The sequence below is a fragment of the Pecten maximus genome, chromosome 6 (assembly GCF_902652985.1).
Source record: "Pecten maximus chromosome 6, xPecMax1.1, whole genome shotgun sequence".
In the NCBI taxonomy this organism is placed as follows: Eukaryota; Metazoa; Mollusca; class Bivalvia; order Pectinida; family Pectinidae; genus Pecten; species Pecten maximus.
The window spans coordinates 42,852,803-42,868,789 of record NC_047020.1 but is presented as its reverse complement, the minus strand read 5'-3'; the positions used below and the strand labels follow the sequence as shown (position 1 = coordinate 42,868,789).

At 33.7% G+C, this 15,987-nt stretch overlaps 1 protein-coding gene across 1 annotated transcript in view; it reads right to left on the bottom strand.

The window, feature by feature from the left end:
* Window positions 1–219: 219 nt before the first annotated feature.
* LOC117329836 (cyclic nucleotide-binding domain-containing protein 2-like) overlaps window positions 220–15,987 on the bottom strand; it is a 36,489-nt gene continuing 20,721 nt past the window's right edge. Inside the window, 13 exon segments of the mRNA XM_033888011.1 lie at window positions 220–1,033; window positions 1,180–1,253; window positions 2,335–2,478; window positions 3,142–3,255; window positions 3,548–3,630; window positions 4,465–4,526; window positions 4,528–4,648; window positions 5,097–5,248; window positions 5,776–6,005; window positions 6,620–6,708; window positions 6,960–7,033; window positions 7,794–7,960; window positions 8,881–9,072. Of these exon segments, the coding sequence (XP_033743902.1) occupies window positions 967–1,033; window positions 1,180–1,253; window positions 2,335–2,478; window positions 3,142–3,255; window positions 3,548–3,630; window positions 4,465–4,526; window positions 4,528–4,648; window positions 5,097–5,248; window positions 5,776–6,005; window positions 6,620–6,708; window positions 6,960–7,033; window positions 7,794–7,960; window positions 8,881–9,072 (1,569 nt within the window). The 3' untranslated portion in view covers window positions 220–966.

Sequence of the window (15,987 nt, the reverse complement as noted above, 5' to 3'; positions counted from 1 at the left end):
AATGTGCTATACACACTACGGGAGGTCCAAATACACGTAGACTGTAACTAATTCTCAAGTCCCTGTGCTTAACCACTCGGCCACCGCGACCCCTACACGCACATACAATGTATATTTTGTATGTGAAATGGCCGTATTATATATATATATATATTTGTAAGTATAATAACCTATTGTGTAACCCTTGAAGGTAGCTTAATTAACAACATAAAGCATGACACAAATAAAAGTCGATTTAATTTACATATCTTAAAAAATAATAAATAATATAATTCAACGTATAGGTCATCCAACAACATTCTTTCAAATCAATCACACATTTTGTTCACATACCCATTCAATTATCTTAAGAATTGTTTCCATTTGAACGTCATTTGTACTGTCTGTGCTTTTCGTCCAAATGGGGCGTATGCTATTTGCATAAATTCAGTCACATATATACATTCTAACATCCTAAAAATGACGGCATCTCTGATGACCCTTTCATTATGTGTTAAAACTGCCATTTTGTAATTTGAACTAAATCTTCTATCACCTGTAAAAACATTCGTCGATTATCCAATGACGAATTCCACCCATTTTTCATTCTGAAATGACATATCTTTTAATAAGGTGAAACTGATTTCATATTTGCAGTTCTGGTTGTATCTTCATCCAAATCTGGTGTACATGTACAGTATACTAGTATTCTGCTCAATTGCAGGCCAGAGGTTTCGCGTATTCACCTTGGTCAAACAGGGAAACTAGTCAAGTTTGACATGGTATGGTGCCCCGGAAGTATGAATAGAATTTCGGTATCCTACCAATGTACTATTGGTAGACAGGTGGGCGTGGTTGTCGACGGGTGGGCGTGGTTAGCGACGGGTGGGCGTGGTTAACGACAAGAGGGCGTGGTTGTCAACCATTGGGCGTTGTTGACGACAAGTGGGCGTGGTTTTCGACAAGTGGGCGTGGTTGGCTGCCGGTTTAGTAGTTGAGACCGGTGTTGTTCTCTTCTTGCCGTTTATACAGTAGGTGTGTAACCACTGTTAATGTGTTATTTGTAGACAGGTGGGCGTGGTTGTTGATAAGTGGGCGTGGTTTACGACATATGGGCGTGCTTTTCTGCCGATTTAGTAGTTGAGACCGGTGTTGTTCTCTTCTTGCCGTTTATACAGTAGGTGTGTAACCACTGTTAATGCCTTGTAGGCTTCCCAGTTGGTTTTGTCCTGTAATTTTTGCTGTAAACTTTCCTCGGATGGAATTGGCTGAAGCTGGGATATCAATAATAGTATTTCAACATCACTAATAAATAAATTAAAATCTTACCAATCGAACATTTCAAAAAAACACTTTCTTTATGATATATGCAGTCTTCAGTGAACGACGAAGGAATCCGTTCGTGAAAGTCGATTTATTTCTCAATACTTCGAGACACGGTAGTTATCGAACAAAATAATTGGAATGAGGAAGTCAAATCCAAAATAATAATTAAAACATACAGTCTTAAGATATATAAATACAATCTTAAAAAGTAAATATTTTACATTTCATAAAAGTTTTGAAGGCATGCATATATTATCTGTCAAAGCTTTGCTAGGAAATCCTTTACTATCCGATCTGATTTTTCTTTTGTATTCAAGTATACGGAAATGTGATCGTGTACGGAGGGCTTTATACACATATATACTGTAACATTGACTTCAAAATTTGTATCTAAGAGTGAATACCTGTCGCTATGTTATGAAGCACATTTTATACATAAAACCTATATATGTGCCAATAAGCCAACTCGAGTTATCTCCCTTTGCCAACAGCTACAACAACGTTACAAATGTAATATGCAACATACAGCGCTTCAGCTTTATATTTGATGCATACAAATTATTTACCGCAGGAAAACTGGCAAGGCAGAGACAATGGTATTGATAATGTTTATATTTATTTTTCTAAAAAAGAAAACAAAATAAATAAATAAAAAAGAATGAATGAATGAATGAATGAATATTATCATGGACAAAAAGTACCCAATTCAGTGCTATTATTATGATTTTGAATGTAAGTTTTTGAGAATATTTCTATAAATGTTTGATATCAAGGTTTTTGAGAATATTTCTATAAATCTCTGATATATCATGCATGACGACGATTACGACGACGACGACGACGATGATGGTGGTGGTGGTGGTGGTGGTGATGGTGATGAAAACACAGCATGTAAGTGTGAGAGTATGTGTGTTTATGTTTTTGCCTTTGTTTTATATGTCTACTATATTGTTTAATATGTGAAAAATCGTCAAAAAAATAATAAAAGAATTATACAAAAAAAATTGATATCCTGGTTACAGTACATACCGTGTGTCGTATCCGTTTGGCTTCTTCGTCTGTAAGGTATTGTTTGAAGAATTTTCTGTTGATGAGGATACATTCCGCTCCTTCTGACACCAATATCGTACTGGTGGTTTTACCAATCATCCCAAAGGCGACCTGCTCCAACCCCTTAACGATATGGATGGAAAATAATATAGAAAGATATAAAATGCAAATTTTGAATTCCTTGAAAAGGTAAAGAAAGAACAATGAGCACAATGTATATATCTGACCAGTTTTTTTATAATTAAAGTATCCTCACTTACCATGACTACACGGAACATTCCAACGATTACATGGAACATTCCAATGACTACATGGAACATTCCAATGACTACACGGAACATTCCAATGACTACACGGAATATTCCAATGACTACACGGAACATTCCAATGACTACACGGAACATTCCAATGACTACATGGAACATTCCAATATAAGAAGAAAACTAATAGCAATTTTGTTATTCATTTTCCATGAATGCGTTTTATTTGTGTTGATACAATTCTGTGTTATGTAAAACAATTGTAAATTTTGTATCTCACATTAAGCCTGCAAGTCTCTGAAATGGAATCATTAAACGGTTGTTTGATTGGGGTTAGCAGCCCCGCAAAATCATGATAAAGTGTTTAGAGGTACAAAGAGAAAAATAACACAGAAAAATATAGTAGACGGGGCAGATAGGAAATTTCAGAGACCTTAAGTGGTGTAATGGGGACAATAGATCGATTTTGCGTCTTCAAATGTCAACAAAAAAAGAGACAAGATGGCATGTTTGAGTTCATACTCACATACGTCTCCTTCGGGCCAAGTTTTTGTATCTGAACAAAAACAGTGTCGTGTTGTTTGTTTAGCTCGGAACTGCTAGGAATACTTTCAAGATCCTTCTGGCTAGGAAGACGTTCCTTAATGAAAGAGTTATGGAATATGTTTCATAAGTCAAACAACACCAGGAAGTGTTTTCAGAGTGGTGTAAGAAATCATAACAAACATTTTCTACAGATATCAAAAATCCGTGAATACAATTCATAACCTGCAAGCGTCAGAATGTTCCCATATATATTATGAAATATGGATTACCATGATAAGTATCTATATTTAAGATATATGTAGTTGTTATCCATTATGACGTCATTACACATTATGATGTCATCCGATATATAAGTATATAAGCTGTTAATAACATAGTATACCCACTTTTCCTCTCCTGAAATTATTTGCATGTGTTTTCTCGTAGACTTGATCGATTCGACGCTTATGATCTGCAGTTGAAAGTCGTTCTAAAGTAATGAAAAATAGGAAAAAAGCATTGTATATGTCTGTGTAATGTGTTGATTTGTCACTTAATAAACAATTTTATTCCTTTGGTCAAATACTTAGATTTATCTATTTAATGAAATGTTGGGGCTCATACTACCTTTTACTTTCTCTTAAATAAATATCGAAACGCTTGTTAAATCTGATTCTATTAACCCAAACAACCTTTTTTGAAAAGTTTTGGTCTCTTGTATCTTAGAAGTATCTTATTAGAACGAATCAACTGCACGATGCAGTTTTATTCAGCATTTGGCATAAAGTGTATATATTATAAAATAAAACTTGGAATGGATGAAACCATCAAGACATACCGAGAATTCGAGTTAAATGAGTATATGATATATATATATATGTATATAACATAGTAACACAAATGACGAAAGGAAGACAACTTCATGACTCATACCCTGACCGGGCCTCGAACTCGCGATCTACGGCACCCAATCGCCTATCCAGAAATACCCGCAGCTTATACCCCTGCGCCACATCGGCGTTTTTAAAAAGAACGTTTCAATGGCGAAGTGATGTTCGTGCTGATACCCTGACATGATCATAGTGACAAGTCGTCTATACGATCGCAATTTATATACATACACTGATGCAAAATGTACTTATAAAAATATTCATAAAGTACAACTATGACAGGAAATTCAAGAATATTATGTAATATAAACATATATTAAAGTGTTGGAGCGGAAGGTTACTTCGAGTTAAGCAATGTCGTCGAGTAATAAGCGTTCAGGATAACGAATTGTGTCTATATTCAAACTGTACACTTCACACGTTTGGCTGCTCACCTTCTTTTGATTTCTTAGAGAAGAGATTCGCCATCGTTTCTGACGTACACTTTCCGAAACTTCTTTGGTATATGACACTCACTAGAGGAGTTCCGAGGGGAACGCGGCGAACACCAGTCTATTGATGAACTAGGAGTTGTTGATGATGACGACACAGATTGTGAGAGTGAGATGGGAGGCAACTCTGTACAAAAACAATAGCACGTCTGTCTAGTCACTCAACTCATAAAGTCATCAAATATTTTCCAGTTTAATCCTATTTTCGCTTAATATCAGTAAAATACTCATAATCTTAAAATTCAAATATTTTTATAATTCCTGATTTCCTAAAATACTCTAAAGTGACAGACAATAACTGTAAATTGGTTAAAAACGGTTGACTAAGTGTTTCTAAAAATAGATTATGAAATAATTCATCTGGGCATTGTTAATCAATGTAAAATGTTGTAAATGCAATGGTAACAAAGAAAAGTAATAACTCTTGAAAGAATTCTGTTATCAATGAATAAGTGTACTAAATGTAATTTTGATGCTTCGAACAAGGTTAATATTTATTTTCGGGCTAATAAAACTATGTATCAACCTTATCAAAAGACTATAATTGTAAAATACTGACTCATATTAAAACTCACTTAATGGTTTCTCGTGTTTCTTTTGATTGGGTTCCAGTCCTGGAATATTTGGTCGTGTTGTTTGAAGCGCCTTCAGGACCCGACACGTGCCTGTTTTAATTACGTAAACCCACTCTGACGTATTGCTGTCTTTGCAAAGGAGGAGACCACGCCTGCACAAAATAATTAGACTTCAGTATAAAATAATGTATAGCTGCACGTGCTGTATAATTTATATACTGTAAACCTTTGTAGTTTGGCGCATCCAAATTTTAGCGCATACCCGAATTCAAACAAATTAACACCAATGATGATAGGCGCACAATCAATACATGAAGTATAAAAATATATACAAATTTGGTATAAAGCTTTATATAATAAATGCAGCTACCACACATATTAATTAGCAAAAAGCTGTCGGCGCGAAAAGTGACAAAATAATTTTAACCGTTGAATTATGCACGTTTACAGAACTACAAGATTTATAGTGAAAGAACACTTTATGGTGGCCAGATTATTTGAACTTTGACCTCTTTCGAACCAGTCAAGGTCATACAAGGTCATATTAAAGCAGTGTAATTCACTTATTAACTAAAGGATAATTTTCACATATGTAAATCGAACGAAGTTGGCGGAGTAAAACCATAAGGTGTATAATTGATTGACACAAATATCTGCCACACAATATAAACAACTATACCGGAAGTACGTGAAGCAGCATATTTTGGGGTCGTGATAGGGGAGCCTAATGATTGGCCAGCCCTTCAGAAGGATGACTGAACGGAGGAACCGGATGTGTTCTGGCTCTTGGTCCTTCTCGACTGGCATAAATATGTCGATAAAGTCGTCCCTCCCCACCGCCAGCAGTTCCACGCTGTTTTTACACGTCACTGTCGCGCTCCTCTTGGCGCCGTGCATCAAAGCTAGCTCCTGTTAGAAATAGAAAGTCCATAATGAATATACTGTTAGGGTAAGTTTTTGACGATGATTGCAATTTTTGCAGTTTTTTCAAAAAAAGAAAAAAAATGAAGCAGACAGGATACGAGATATAATTTTTTTTTTTTTTTTTTTCATTTTTTTTTTTTTTTTTTCGGCACCAAGTAATTTTCTATATCAATTCATTTTCAATGTATTCATTCTATGTAGTCTTACAATATCATCAAAAATAGCGAAAAGAAGAGATCTCTTGAAAAACCAACATTTAAATTGTCAAATAAACATTAATAACAACAACATAATAGTGTCTAGTCTCTGATGTTAACAGTATAGGGTTTTTTTTCTAAAAAAGACAGAATGTCGACGAATAAGCGAAATCGCAATTCTATCTCAAAATCAAAACAGTTACACGGACACTCTTGAACAAGTACGAAGTTTATAGGACCACGTGTTTTGGAAGGAAAGCGTCTTTTGTCTTGTCGACGACACCAGCACAACATCATATCTTAATCAAGGAAGTCGCCATAGAACATTATTATTTGATAACTCTAGAATTTTTGAAAACTACTGAAGTTAGTACTTAAGAATTTTTAAGGATATACACTTACCCCAAAACTGTTACCCTTCCCGAGAAGCGCTGCCGTTCGTACAAGCTGTTCTTTTGTCTCCGGGTCTGTTTCCAATATCGTTACAACCGCTATAAATTAAATATACAACAGATACCTTTACGTAGCTATCACAGAAGAATATTTCTGATATGAATGATAAGTTAACAGATTTTGAAATAAGTGTATTTTAACACATTTTTGTAAAGCGCTGTCATCAATCGCTTACACAATCGATTCTTTACTTGATGAATTGACTGCATAATCAATCTACCAGTTCATAAATCGATTTGTTTTGATTAATCAATATATTGATTGATTGCTCGGTTCGTTGGTAAATTACCTGTGCCAGATAAGATAAAATAGAAATTGTCCGCCATGTGACCTTGACGAATGATAACTCGTTTGTCTTCAAAACTGTAAAGACAAAAAAATACCATTATGGGAACATATATTGGATGTCAATATTTTTGTTTATAAAATGATGCGCCGCATTTAACAGCATTATCAAATATATAATAATCATTTATTGCAGTTCTCATTGTATTTTGATCTTTGACTTTATTGAAGACTTAGCTTGTTTGCTTTTTTACGTTATAAAACCATTTCACAACAAACCGGAGTGGACTTAATTTAATCTGCGAATTTAAGCGTATTCTATTTCTGTTTTATGGCTGAACAGAGTCAACATACAACCATTCACGTTAATTCGAATAACTTGAGTAACATTGCATTAATGTGATTTGCGATTTTTATTTAAACCTTCTATCAAACAATCACTAACCAGTTATTCTAGCCTTCTAGCCAATGAGAAGCAGCGATACAAAAAACAAAAAACAATAACAAACAAAAAAAAAAAAAAAAAAGAACAACAAAACACAACAACAAAAACAAATAAAAAAAACAAACAAACGAACAACAACAACAAAAAAACAGAAAAAAGATATATTTTTTATATAAAGAACAAAAGCTAACTGTGAAGGTTTTGGGAATGTAAAATGTTAGCCAACAAACACAAATACATGTAGAAATAATCAACATGTTTAAGAAAGATTACATCATGACTTCAGATAGATTTATACAGGGAAGCACTTAAGATATCATCGATCATCTTTAACATAATTTGATAAACAAATTTCAGGTAAAATGACAATGTTTAAAATCCCGCAAAACGTACCATTCATACCAGCCGACTCTGACTAGAGATCGTTGCATAGTAATGGGGAATTCCCCAAAAGCCTCTACAGCGTTATTCAGCGCGAGCAGCGCCACCTTCAGGTGGTCGTCGGTTCTGTCCCTTGGATCCATAGACAGAATGACTTTAGCCTCATTGCTAAGGTAAACCTGAAAAAGTAAAGTCTAGACCTAAAACAATGTCATTCATTCATTCATTCATTCATTCATGCATGCTATGCATACATACATACATACATACATACATACATACATACATACATTACATTACATACATACATACATTTACAATGTACATACATACATATAGGCATTAATTTTGTCAGATACTGTCAAAATGATATTTTGGCTATATTTAGAATTTAGAACAATATAGAGGAAAAAATTTGTTAAAACCTTGCAAATTTAAATCTTAAAATACAAATGAAATATTTCGGCAATTCAAATTTCTACATAAAAGGGGTTTTTGGACGATAGCTTTATAGATGCTACGTAATACAATTTTGTGTGCCGCCATCTTGTTGTTGAACTTTATGCCAGATTTCACTGACGCACAATTCCACCATTATATATCATCGTGTACACAACTTTCACTTGATTTACGTTCTGTTGAAATGAACATCATTCTTACCCATTCATCAAATGCCTTGTGTACGACCCGATGTAATCTGAACCACGTCGACCATAACATGACCATGATTTGTATTACAGGTTAAGCAAAGTTTGATACGAGAAATGTTTGAATATCTTAGACGCTTTCAATGAACTTATGTCAAAATTTTATTTCAGAAGCGTAATTCCATGAATATGAGTGTTATATATTGTTTGATGTTTGCATAACGATTTTTACGATTTCTTAACTCGTAACTCAACAAGATTTCTTTGTCATATTTGCCTGATTTTTTGTTTGAAATCATATTTTCATAAATAGATAGTTTTTTTGTGTGTGTATGTGTGTTTACAAATGCAGCTGTATGCGAATTGCTGTGTTTCCAATGCTGATTTCCTTTGTCGATAAAAGCGTTCGAGGTGTCAGCTTTATGATTTATACATTAACAAATCAGAAATACCTCTTTCTTGGCCCTGTAGTCACTTGGATCGAAACTAAGGCCGAACATCTCGTAAGTTCTCTTGGAGGACGAGAAGTCATCGTGAGCCCAAGATAGGTACTTGGCATCTGTTCGATGTGTCTGTCTGTTCGTCAGAGTCGCCCGTAGCAACACCTGGACCGTTTTCACTACCCGGCGGAATCTCACAAGTGGCTGTAAATAAAAAAAGAGCGAGACTACAGTGTCCACTCGGCGGCGGAATCTCAAAAGAGGCTGTAATAAAAAAAAAAAATAAGTGACGCTAAAGCGTCTATTCGGCGGCGGAAGTTCACAAGTGTCTCTACAAAAAAGTAGTGACGCTATTTTGTCTACTCGGCGAAAGCTCACAAGGGGCTTTAATGATGCAAGAAAGAATTACACTCTCGTGCCTTGAACTGATACATATCTCCAGGATATTTTAATATTATAATTTCAGTCTCTATGATATTTCGTCAATATAAAGGGAGGTAATTGAGCTGGTACAGGCGTTCAGATAGTAGATAATTATTTACAAAAAACGTAAGGGTTGACAGTCAGGTTAGTATCGCGATGTTTCTACGGGAAACTCACAAGATATGATAATTACAAAAGAGTGCATCATAAAAAATGTGGAGATGGAACGACATTAGAGATGTTTATCATATTCGATACTGAACAAACTTCAGTCTGTTTAATCAATTCTAATATAGTCCTTTTAACGTATTTTGAAAACAACAACAATAGCAACAACACAACAACAACAACAAAAACACAAAAACAAGAAGCAGGAAATTAGTGCTATTGATTGGTTAGGTCTAAAATGTTTATCGATTTGGCGTAGATGGACAATGGCAGTAATAGGAAGCCTTTGTGCTAGTGTTTAAATGTACTTTTAAATGTTTAGCGAAATTGATTTTAAAGGAATACAAAAGCGGAGAATTAAATGTTCTCGGTCATATCAATTGCTATTTTGTATTCCGAATTCCTCCTTTTTCCAGAGGCAGTCATTCGTGAAGATCTATTTACTTTTAATCTCAATAGATTGGTCTTACTTAGAAGCTGATTAGATAATTCATTTCCAATTATACCGTTCATTACAAACAGCATGTGATAGTTTTGAAGTACAATACATATTTTATATACTTTCACGTGAGTTTTGACAATTAAATCCAGTAGTTTGTGGTTATCTGTGTTTCTGATAACAGTTTTGGAAAAAAAAAAAAAAAAATTTGTAATTAATCTTTTTTAAAAAAATTCTCTAGTCTTTTATAGTCAGTTCTTTTCTTGGTCTCTCATTTCCTTATATGACAACGTCTTTTGTATTTCAGTTGCATGCAGTACTAGTTCTAAATCCATTACGTTTGGTTGTATTCTGGAAAACTTACATTTTTATTTATATTATTATACAGATTTTGAACATTTGACGATCTTAGTTTAACTCTTTTCTATGTATGTGATGTTTTATTGATAAAACAACTAAACGTCACTAAAATATCAAATTAAAGTTTATTGAGAGAAATACTTCACAATTCAAGTTTATAATCTTTAAGTGTACTTCATTTAAGTTCATTACGTGCCGTGCCGACAAAATATTGTTTCGTCTGCTCGAGATCATGTCGCTCATGTCGTCATAATAAGGAGCCTCTCCTGTATGTCACGAATCAGGTGAAAAAATATCCTTGTCTCCTCAAAGTAAGTGTACTTAATGCGTGGTGTAGCACAAGTAATAGTATTAGGATTGTGTAAATTATGTTCGATTACAAACAGACACTGACTCAAAAAGATATACCGTGACATTGTTAAAATCTAGGAAGTTAAATACATTCAAAAGTTTTACTTGCATTTATAAACGTAATCTACAAAGCTCAATTCTCTATCAGGGGCACCACACGAAATATTTTATCTTTGATGAACCATTTATCAAGTATTACACATAAACACGTTGCTACCATAAATCACAAGAGACTATGAATAGATTACGACAAACAAAAACTTTTAATATCAATATATTACGACAAACCCAACTTTTGATATAAATAGATTACGACAAACCCAACTTTTGATATAAATAGATTACGACAAACACATCTTTTACTATTAATAGATTACGACAAACACAATCTTTGCTATAAATAGATTGCGACAAACACAACTTTAACTATAAATAGATTACGACAAACACAACTTTTACTATAAATAGATTACGACAAACACAACCTTTGCTATAAATCGATTACGACAAACACAACTTTAACTATAAATAGATTACGACAAACACAACTTTTACTATAAATAGATTACGACAAATACAACTTTTACTATAAATAGATTACGACAAACACAACTTTAACTATAAATAGATTACGACAAACACAACTTTTACTATAAATATATTACGACCAACACAACCTTTACTATAAATATATTACGACCAACACAACTTTTACTATAAATATATTACGACCAACACAACTTTTACTATACATAGATTACGACCAACACAACTTTTACTATAAATAGATTACGACAAATACAACTTTTACTTTAAATATATTACGACCAACACAACTTTTACTATAAATACATTACGACCAACACAACCTTTACTATAAATATATTACGACCAACACAACTTTTACTATAAATAGATTACGACAAACACAACTTTTACTATAAATAGATTACGACAAACACAACTTTTACTATAAATAGATTACGACAAATACAACTTTTACTTTAAATATATTACGACCAACACAACTTTTACTATAAATATATTACGACCAACACAACTTTTACTATAAATATATTACGACCAACACAACTTTTACTATAAATAGATTACGACAAACACAACTTTTACTATAAATAGATTACGACCAACACAACCTTTACTATAAATATATTACGACCAACACAACTTTAACTATAAATAGATTACGACAAACACAACTTTTACTCTAGGTTGCGACAGGTAAAATTTCTGTAACAGATTGGGTACGACAGACACATCTGTTACAATAAATAATAGATTTCGACACACTAAGTAGTTGATACAAATGTACTACCACGTATTTATGACTTATGACACACACTCCTGTTAATACAAAAAAGATTAAGACAAACATAATACATTTCATAAGTAACATTACGAAAGATAGGATACTATAAATAGATTGTGACAGATATCCTTTACATAGGTAGCGACAAACAACACATGTAAAGGGAATTACTTCAATGTTACGTCATTGTTGTGGGTAATTCTGCAGGCACGTTGAACGATGACGTAACGATGACGTATTACAATGGGTGATTGTTAGACAAGTAGATACATTAACAAAATAGAGACACGTTCTTTAACACAGGTACATTATGGCGAACGAACGTAATGGTCTATTTTTAAGTTGGATTAGAGTCAAAATATTCGTTTTTGTTACTTCCAAATGTTATGGACTGAGAAACGTCCGCTGATAGAGAATTCTGAAGAAAAACTAAAGTTATAAGGAGTTAAATGTGTAAACAAATAGAGCTAATATCTATATAACATCTATATACATGTATACACATGTATATAGGATCGTGTAGGAGTTTCTGTAAACTATCTTCATTTCTAGTGAGTTACATAAATCTTCCATAATTTTCCAAACATTCATTTTCCCTGTATGTCTATTACTTTCATCATGATGTCATAATAGACTTGATGACGTAATAAAATGAAAATATCAACGATATAACCCGTATTCGAATACCAACAAATCTATTATCACGAAACATTCACAGAATAATTGATGATATATATAATATGTATTTCGTGATCACCAAGTGTGGAATTATTCACTAGATTTCTCGAACTACTGATGTTTATATGGAATATATTCAAACCTTGACAGTCCTGGGTCGAGGTGGCCGATGTCGAGATAGATAGGCTCTAGTGCGGTCCCGGTGTCTCGGCGTAGACTTTCTCAAGTCCGCGATATAATAAGGTGACGTTAATCCAAGGGACAAAGTCAACTTAGCCGTTCTTGTTTTCTTTCCTTTATTTTTCTTGTCCATCAATCCATAATTTGCTTTAATACTAGGAAGAACCGGGTGTCCATTTCGGAATGAGCTCATTTTGTTTCTAGCATACCCGTTAGGGTAAAGATATGCAAGCATGCGGCCCGAAGTCAGACTATGGACTGGTTGTGTAAGGTTTGGGTAATAACTCTTTCGAACATCTTTAATGACGATGGAGGGTAATAAATATTCATTTCCAAAGCCGTCTTGATCAGACATTTTGTTGGTTTCGTTTGCATTAGATAACAGGTTTGACCTGTCACACACTGCTGTAATAAGACTTTATTCACCTGTTTTTTCTACCAGGAACGTTATCCTACCTCAAATATGCTCGTAAATACTATGACGTTAGCGAGAACCATTACCGACAATACAACCCTTTTAATTGCATGACCAGAATCCGTTAAATATTCAATTTTGAAGTAAAGAGGTATATTACACGATAAAAAGTCTTGATATCTATAAATTATGGCATATCATCGCATGCTAAAATACACTCAGCTCTCGCTACATAACAAATTTTCAGAAGAAAATTATCGATATTTATGTTAATTACATAACTTTTAACCCTATTTGTCACACACAGAGCAGGAAGATGTTTTATGTATGCATTTGAAAACCACACAAAACAGTTAATACGAATTATTCAATTGGGCGTGGTCATCTTGTTTTAGATAACTCAGAACTCAACAGTGGAGTTAATTTTATGATAGATTATTAAATCCTTTTAGTTGGTATATAAATGGATAAATTCTATACAAACTGATTTAGAAAGTTCACAATCTTTTTTTTCATGCTGAATAATAGAATATATTTTTTCCTTCTGCAAGTATTTTCAGCATCAGTAGCAATGGCTGAAAGCTATTGCTGATTTTTAGTTTAGTAAATGATTTCTGAATTCGATCACCATAAGAACCTCCCGGTTTTATGAGAATTTTCAACGTTAATATGACATCCTTTTCTTCTTCACTGAAAAACAGCAGTGTTTGAATATCCTATATGGTACTCCGTTGTATAAACGATGTGTATCACTAATTGGACTGTAATTTGTGTTCCTCAAGTTCCAATTGAAAATTTGTCACAGTGCCATCTTCATACACTATGTTTTACAAAAAACATATCTGAATTGTCCATACAGATATACAAAACTTTCCTGCCAATCCGCATATTATCCCAATGTCCTGTCAAGTGGATCCACTTTAGCACAATGTCCATTTGCCGGGGATAATAGTATTAACACATCTCGCCGTTTTTTCGCACGTCCAGTTGCCTTTACTTCTAAATGACAATGACCGCATTTTTTTCGTTATGACACGTCATTTTTGAAGGATTTAGATGTGAGCTATGGAGGATTTAGATGTGAGCTTTCTCTTTTATAATCCTCTCTCATACTGCTACTATCAGATAGGCATTATGTAATAAATCCCCGCTTATATCACGGATATATCCCAAAGTAAACTTTCACGTAGGTGACTCTTGCAGGTAGAGAGTGAAGAAACCGCACAAAAACTCCAAATCCAATGGATATTAACTCAACAACATGCTGTGCTGATCCCGGGGGAATGGCTATCTGTTTCTTCTCTTATGGTGTCAGGTCGATCTGCACGGGCTCAGACTTTAAATCGTTTAAATACGGATCTGCTCCGCTTTGAAAAGAATTAATTTTCCAAGCTGGTCGACACACACAAATGGAAAAGGAAAGCACGTTGATACATAAATACATTGTGAAAAGTGATTACGGTGACAATAAATTATTCAAACGTATTTAATTTGTTATATTGATGTGAGAAAACTTCTATCAATTCCTCATATACAGGTCAGCCGAGTAACGCCATTTTCTGTTGAATTAAAAACACTAAAAATGTAACCCTTGTACCTATACAATGTAAAATTACTTACTGGCGTTGGGTGATTTATTTATTTATTTATTTTTTCTACTTTTGTTGTTCACGTGAGGGCGATAAATGGATAGCATACCTGGATAGGTAACAAAATATATTGATATTCTACAGCATATTGGAAGATCGTTCAGTCCACTTAAGCGTGGATGTTTTTCTGCCTTTGTACATCAGATAAGCCGTCGGTGTCACTGATATGACAAACAGTATGGGACTAAAGCGGACGGCGATCGAAGCTCCCCTCACGGGGTTAATACTCGTCATATATCGATGTATCTGGTTTTCAAAACTTTGACTGTAAATTATCTGTCACAGAACACGGGCAAGAGGTATATTCCTCACAGGGAATATATAGCGCGCTATAAATTGTCTACCACAGAACTCTGATTGTTTGATAGGAGTTTGAACGCCGCGCGTCGCAGCAACAATTTAGTTCATAGGAGGACGGGGGTTTAGAGGGACACAAAATGTAGCTCAGAACAAAATCTTAAAATGGAATGAAAGTACAATATATAATGGGATTCAAAATATATTACTATGGATTAATACATTATTTACGTGTATAAAATGTCTGATCATATTTAACGAAACTCTTCCCATCCCGTTTGAGAAAAAAACGTAGACCTTGTGCCGTTAACATGTCAGACATATACATAACCACGCGCCAGAAAACATATATATGGACAGTTTTATGGATACGAAACGTGTGATTTCATAAGTCATATCTATTTTTCTTTTTATAGATCATTATTTCTGTACTAATGTCTTCTAGTAAATATCTTTAAATTCCATATCCAGCGTACGACATCATAAAATGATGATAGATGTATTGGACTAAATCTTTACATCAGTTTTTGTTGATATTAATGCGTTTCATGAAAATAAATAAATAAATAAAATAAAATAAAATAATAATAAAAATTATAAAAATAAACCCAACTCTTTATAAAGCAGTTTAAATGTCAGAAATTCAATAAACGTAATCCATTCAATTTGTGTAATATAATTTTACTGAATGATATTTAAAATTACCGAGTTAGGATTCTTTATTCGTGTATTTAATTCAAATTCAAAATTTGATTTGTTTGTTAAATGGAGACTGGGCGGTTTTAATACTTCTTGTCGCTTTAACATATATATAGGGCACAGTTAGGAC